The sequence below is a fragment of the Poecilia latipinna genome, unplaced genomic scaffold (assembly GCF_001443285.1).
Source record: "Poecilia latipinna isolate Pla-1442-1.1 unplaced genomic scaffold, P_latipinna-1.0 Scaffold538, whole genome shotgun sequence".
NCBI lineage: Eukaryota > Metazoa > Chordata > Actinopteri > Cyprinodontiformes > Poeciliidae > Poecilia > Poecilia latipinna.
The window spans coordinates 199,134-206,299 of NW_015113154.1; the positions used below are offsets into that span (position 1 = coordinate 199,134).

Here is a 7,166-nt window from a genome sequence, read left to right on the forward strand (position 1 = left end):
TTCTGGTATTTTAAAGAATATAATGAAAAAGAAATTACAAATAACAGCTATTCTCATTCAATGCAAATAAATAGCATTGAGGTTGAAGAAACACTTTTTCAAAAAGGTTTATATTTCTTCAACATAAAATTTGTGAAACCAATACTTACTGTATGTAGGTCTAATGTGAAAACAGGGAAAAAGTACAAATTATCCTGAAATTTTACTCAAGTAAGAGCAGTGATAGATCATAATAATATTCCTCTGGTGAAAACAAGAAGCATGTGAAGTAAAACGATTCCGAAGAGTATTTTCCCCCCAAAAGTTACTCAAGTAAATGTAACTGGGTGAGTGCAACCAGCCAACCATTAATGTGAAAGGTTGGACTGTGAAAAATTTCCCATTACGGAGTATAGAAGGGTAAAACATGATAGCGGATAATTGAAAAGTAGTAAAATGCTACACAAGAATGATTAAACACACATCTCTATTTGAATTTAGGATCTTGGTTTAATATTCTGGTCAAATATGACATACATCATCCCTTCATTCTTTTTAACACGTCAAATACCTAAAATATATTACTTTTTAACATACACATCCCATATGAAAATAAGGATCATACTGTCAGTCATATAAAAGTACCAAAGAGATACATGTAGAAAATAAGGAAAAATGATTAAAACAGAACTTTGGCTTTAGGTTGCATTTCTCTCCAAAGCAAGGCATTCCTCAATATGGTTCTTTCACAAATATGTATGTATATAAAAGATCAAAAGAGATATCTGTCAAAGTATATTTTACTCTAACTGCAGCTATTTTATCCTATTCATTTTCATCTCACACAAATGTCTTGCCTTATTTTTTGGAGTTTTATTGAAGGGGTTTGCTGCTGATTTTCCAAAGTTAGCTAATTCAGATCTAAATGTCTTATATCCGTTTCCAAAAACTGATGGCGTGTATTACAGAAGCGACCCTTTTGTCCCATACATTTAGAAATTAATATCAGATAAGTTATATCAGATTGTGTTAGAAATAAAATGCATCTTATATCTGATAAGGGTTAAACAGCTGTCAATGCAATTACAATATTATATTCAATTACATGCTTTTTTTTCTGTGTGATAACTGTGTTTAAAGATTAATTATTTCCAGGTAGTCAAAAAAATTTTTGGTGTGAAAGTTTGTATTTTTCTATGATTTTCTACAAAGTCCTTTCTTTAAATCACTTACACTTCTCTGTCTTGCATTACATTCAGAAAACATCTGCATTTATATCATTTTGCCTTTTAAAAGTGAAACTTGCTTTTCTACCACATTGTCCACATTCATGAACCTCTTTCTGTATAGCTTTAAAAGTCTATGTTTAGGTAAATAAATATATGTGGTAAATGGGTTTTCTTTGATGTGATTTTTGTATTTAGTTGTACGCCATATGCTGTGCCTGAAACACAGTAAAGATATAAAAGAAAAAAAAAACACAACACAAGCACTTACTTGCTTGATGTGCTATCAGAATTAGTCCACCTGAAGCAAGGACACACAGGGACACAGACAAAACATCCAGATACATGAAAAACACACACAAAAAAAGGAGTCAGCTTCTAAAAACACTTGTTAGAAATTAGAGTTTACATACATACATGTCATAGTGAAACCACAGAGAAGCCGCTCGAACGTAGAACTTATGCTAAACATTTTTTTAGTAAAATTTAAAGTACACAAAAGGCATCTTTTACATCAGCAGCAGCAAGGGCACTTTTGTTATGACATTCATTAAAGACAGCAGACGTAAACAACTGCATGTAGAGATCCGGTCCGATACCTTTTTTTGTTTTCACAAAATGCAGTGGCAGTGTGTGTTTGCTTGTTCAAACCTCTGATTTTGTGGGTCCAGACTGCTGAAAGTGACACTGCTGATTGGGTAATGCCGCCTAAAGAACACTCTGCACAGACAAAAAAGAAAACATGACAAGTCTCTTTTTGACATTTGCATGAGGATTATGTACGTTTGCTAGGGATGTCTTCATCAGAATTCAAAGAATTTGACTGTAGCATCAATCTCCGAGGCAAAAACGTTTTATTAGGACAGCTTGTCATGACACATGTCTTACATTTGTTCGCTGTTTTTTAATCAAACTGATCTGTGTGTGTGTGTAACCGTGCGAAAAATGTTCACTATGCAAAATGTACCTTCTTTTACTGTCAGTCAGGGTGATCCCTTGTGAAGACACTTTGAAGTGGACCACTGTTGGAACTGGGCGTGGACTTAGAGCCTTCGTACACTTGATCGCCTTGGAAACAGCCTCTGGGCCCGTTAAAGACTCTGTTTCCACCGAATTCAGGTAGAGCACGTTGCATGCTAAATCAGTGTAAAAATGCAAATGATGTACGTGAGGTCAAACATACATCTCAAGCAGTTTTAGGTGTTCAAAAAAAAAAAAAAAAAAAAAAAAGCTCAAACTGCAACATGCAATGAATAAGTCTATACTTTACCTGCTCCTTGTTTAAGGAGGTCAGCAGCAGTACTAGTATTTGTTGCACTTTGCATCTCCTGAAGCTCCCCAACCAAATCTGAAATATGGTAGACTTTAGCTGCTTTACCCAAAAATAAATTGTCGTGTCATTTATAGCAGATTTGTAAAATATACCTAGATTTGAGCTCGAAAATACTACCTTTGTCTGGGATGCGGAGGGCACATGGCAGAGAGATGGGAGTTATTGAATGTTGGTACACTAGAGCAGATAGGCTTCCTGAGACAAAGGGAGAAGAACAAAAGAAACAAGCAGCGTTCACAGCAGTGAAAGATTTGAAGAGACTAAAACAGTGAATACAGGCAGCTCAATGGGGCACCAATTAAATAACAACACCTAAAGGCTTACAGGTTTAACTAATCAGCTTTATGTCTCATAAAAAACGGAATATGTTAAGCATGATACAGTTAGCTCTACAAAATAACTGACCGAAGTAGGACTCATTCTGACAGCCCTTGATCTTCACTCCCCGTGGCCCTGTCTCGATGAGGAAGTGTCTTACCAGCTGTTCCACAGGGTCCCCTGCGAAACAGGAGAAGAGGAGGAAAAAAATAAGAGGGACTGTCATGCTGTCAAGGAGTGCGTGTGGTGTTCACCAGCTGGATCAACTTCAGACCTGTCTGATATACTCTATTGTAAGGGACAAGAAGAAATGGACTGACAAAAACAGGTCATGCAGCATGATGTAACCATAAATAAATTACATGTCAAAAAGAACGTGCAGCCCTCTTATCTCTCACTCTCTTGTTAGTTTTAGTCTAGTCATCCGTCCCTCGTCTTCTGCCCATCTGAGTCCAGCCGCCCTACAAAGGCTCAAACCAGCTGCTTATAATCAGGATGTTGTTCTTTGGGTAGATGACGTTTTCAGCACAGACAGACCCATAGACTTTATGTGTAATTACGTAAATTAAAGAAATACATAAACACCTAATATGCAAAGAAAGTGTGGAAAGAGTACCCTTGTTTCCAGTGACGTTGGCATTGGGAGGAGGAGTGGCCACCTTAAGAGCGAGGCCATAAGCCCCCTGGAATGAGTTACTGTCTCTGATGAGGAAAGCCCCCGGCTCCTTGTCCTTCAACACAGCTATGGCTGTCGTAGAAAAGACAAATCAGTGACCTGGAAAGCTTTTTCCTTACCACGCTATTTACAGGTTCTTTGAAAATAATAAATCAAAACATGGATGGTGCTTTCTCAGATCGTTGTGACCCTTACCTTGGTCTCTGGAGATGCCTGGTTTGTACCAATATTTGGAGCTGTCCTGGACAAACTTAGAATTGACCCTTGTCTCTGCCTCTTCTGCGTAGCTGTGTTGTGCAGATTCCCTTCTTTGATCTCCCGCAGCAGGGGAAAAAGTAACATGGTGCACTGGCGAAGGACACGAGGAAGTGTGGAGTAAAGCAATGTGTCCGTTGGGGGACACTGCTGTAGAGGAAAATCGTTTTTTCTCGGGAAGTGGTGGCTGGATGGCGGGGATTGTTACGGCAGTGTACCCAGTGTATGGCACATGAGGAACATTTAGCAATGAGTAATAGTACGAGGCTAAGGGGAAGGTGGGTGTATGGTATCCATCTGGCACAGGTGAAGGGGGCTTAGTGTCTGCTGAGATGTCTTGGTCTGGGATAAGTCTTCGTCCTGCTTTGTCATTAGCAGAGCTGAAGCGCTGAGGAGATTGTTTATCTGTTGAGCCGATGGGAGAGTAAGAGGTAGGAGAGGAAAGACTAGAACTTAGATTATTAGAGGGATTCATGTTCAAGCTTTTACTGCAATCAGATGAAAGATTTATTGGAAGGGCAGTCCCATTGAGTTGGACTTGGACTGGAGGGATGATGACAGTGGCATAGTTTGAAATGTTTGATTTGGTCTTTTCATCTGAACTTTCTTTGACCTCAGCAACTGCAAGCTCATTATCGCCTTTCAGAAATGGCTCTGTTGAGGTTTTTGTAGGATTTGCAGTTACTGTTGAACTCTGGGTTTGTTCGTTTGATAGTGGTGTGACAGGTTTGCTTGTATTTGTGTCAGACTCCAAATGGGTCCCAACCTCTAGGCTTTGATTGGAGCTATCAGCGTTCACACTAATAATAATTAAAAAAAAGCAAAATATGGGACAAATTGAGCATTTATGCATATCTTAAGACGTGGACCAGTGTCAGAAAATATCTAAACAAAAAGGTTTACCAACCTGTCTTCTGTGTGAGTTGGGCTGCTGCTGCCAATAACTGTGTAGTCATGATCAGAGTCGCCTCCAGGGGTGCTTGACTGACAGCGAACATCAGATTTACTCTCTGAGTCTTGGGGTATATCTTCTTCTGCAACAGTCCTGGCTTTTTCCACTTTGACAGGAGAGATTTTAAAGTTGTGAAACAAAGGAAATGTAGAAAACACTACTAGAACCAACAACACAGGCTAAATTCAATAGCAAGATATTAAACTCCTAACAATTAAATATTCACCTTTGTGCTGCTCAGTGTGTGACTGCTCTCTGGATCCCAGAGGGATGTCAGGCAGCCTTCCCCTTCCTGGAGACGGGCTATTTGCTGGCATAGGTGATGCTGATCCAGAGTGATATCCTGAGGCATAACCCCGGCTTTCACGGCTTTCAGATGGAGAAGACTGATAGGGAGCACAGGGGCATGAGTGTCGGGGCTGTAGAGGCGTGTGGTACCCACTGCTGGCTCCATCCCTTACATCCATCAAAGACTGAGGAATGGGGTAGTTTTGATCCTGTGCAATAGCAAATCTAGGCTGCTCTAGGTTTGAGACCTGCTCCAAAGTAGGGTGGTAGAGATGAAATGCCGGCAGCGGTGACTTGCATTGCCAGAGTTCTGCTTTTCCTGTCAGCTCCCATGACTTTTCTGTTTCCCAAAGTAGAGGTGCCTCTCTCGACCGCTGTACCCCAGCTCCTTTTGGCCAGTGTGTGTTTTCAGCTTGGTCTGAATGCAGTTGTTGGAACATGTTAGCTGAGGATGACGGATGTTCTCGCCTGCTGGAGCAGTCCTGACAGTGGCAGTAGGAGGAAGATTTGGGCGAACTGACGGAAACCTCTCTGTAAGGGTTTCCAGGCTGCGGTTGGAGGGAGGGGTGAGGGCCTGATCCGTGGTCGGGATAGTGTAAGAGGTGACATTCCTCTCCGAGGTAGCATCTGTTTGAAGCAGGCAAAGTGTGACTGTGAGTGAGGGCATGTTCTGGGGTTAGGTAAGGGTAGCAAGACCTGTTGAGGCAGGGCAGGGATGGAGGATGGATTGGACGCTCCCATGTTAACTCAGTTACAGGGTGAGCGCTATGGCGATGGCAGAGCTCCATAATGGCTGAATGGGGAGGAGGAGACATAGATTTGGAGGGTAGGGCTGGCAGTGTTTGGCTTTTTGGATGCTTCTTAATGCTGTTGCAATGTCCAACAAATCGACCACCGGGAAGACAGAGATCTCTGTCCTTTTCCCATCCTGCGTCGCTACATCTTGCAGCTGCTTGACCACAGCAGGAGTGCTCTTGTCTCATAACCCCCGGACTTGAAGGATCTCCATCATCCAAAATTGCTGTTTCTCTATCCCTCTCTCTCTGTCTCCTCTTCTCCTTTGCCTTATCTTCCACATCTTCTTTCCTCAGTGGGCAGTCAGGGTCTTCTCTCTCAGAACAGTCAATCGACAGAGATGTTTCACTCAGTCGATCTGAAGAGACTGCAGAGCCTCTGGGACTACAATTGAATGCGAATGGTTGTGGTCTGGAGGCAGACTGGGTCTGGGGTTTCACAGTTGGGCTGCTAGTAAGGCATCCATTTGGCGAAGCAGCTGAGGAAGTTGCACCTGGTCCGCGTCGCTTCCTCACTTGTGCATACAAGCTGCCATCTAGAGGGCCTCTTGTGTGAGCGATATCTGATAGAATGGTGAAGACAAACAAAACCAATGTTACCTCTGATTTTAACATCAAGTTTTGAGTCTGTTCCAGTTTGAATGTTTCTCACTTTCCGTGCTGTCTTCATGGTGAAGATTTAAGTTTTCATAGGAATCCCATCTGACCACTGGGTCTGAGGTTTTGTAGTCTACTTTAACAGAAGAGTCGTTCTTGCGGTATTCTCGACCTTTTAAAGCATATTTATTGAAACAAAGTGAAACACAAACCACAATTTAATATACAAATATGTGCAGTGACAGACAGAAAGATGAAAATACCTTTGAGTTTTTCTGGACTGTTTGCGAAGATGAACTCCACTGTAGCGTCTGGAGGGAATCTGTCATCTGCAGAAAGATGGGAACAAAGACGGAGACTAAAATATCCAGAGCATAACCGCAGAGAGTGAGAAAAAAATGTCGACCGGAGGGTGAGATCTGTGAAGCAGAAAAACCAAACTTAATAAATAAATAAATGCTGCTTTTACTCTTTTTAGAATAGAAAACAGGAAGAGCAGAAAGAATGAGAATGGTTTTAATAAATAGAGCAGAACACATCAGAGACGGCTGTCATCTGAAACAAAGCTTTCCTTTTGAAATTGAAGTCTCACTGTGGGCAATATTGTTCTATAAATCATACTACATACATGTGTCAGCATTTTGCACTGAGGGACTACTGTGACACTGCAACTAAGAGGATCCATGTGTGACCATCTCTTGTCATCTAAGCCAGTGTTTTTCAACCACTGTTCCGCGGCACACTAGTG

The 7,166-nt window shown here is 41.4% G+C and overlaps 1 protein-coding gene across 4 annotated transcripts in view; it reads right to left on the reverse strand.

The window, feature by feature from the left end:
- Positions 1–469: 469 nt before the first annotated feature.
- Positions 470–7,166, reverse strand: part of LOC106952769 (tensin-2-like) — a 37,929-nt gene continuing 31,232 nt past the window's right edge. For 3 of the 4 annotated variants that reach the window (XM_015041102.1, XM_015041104.1, XM_015041105.1), the window contains 11 exons: positions 6,682–6,747; positions 6,474–6,590; positions 4,966–6,384; positions 4,695–4,845; positions 3,728–4,587; positions 3,473–3,604; positions 2,944–3,036; positions 2,656–2,733; positions 2,476–2,553; positions 2,173–2,341; positions 1,513–1,925 (listed from right to left, as the gene is read on the reverse strand). In XM_015041102.1, the coding sequence (XP_014896588.1) occupies positions 1,817–1,925; positions 2,173–2,341; positions 2,476–2,553; positions 2,656–2,733; positions 2,944–3,036; positions 3,473–3,604; positions 3,728–4,587; positions 4,695–4,845; positions 4,966–6,384; positions 6,474–6,590; positions 6,682–6,747 (3,272 nt within the window). In that variant the 3' untranslated portion in view covers positions 1,513–1,816. The other variant, XM_015041103.1, reaches the window with a different exon arrangement.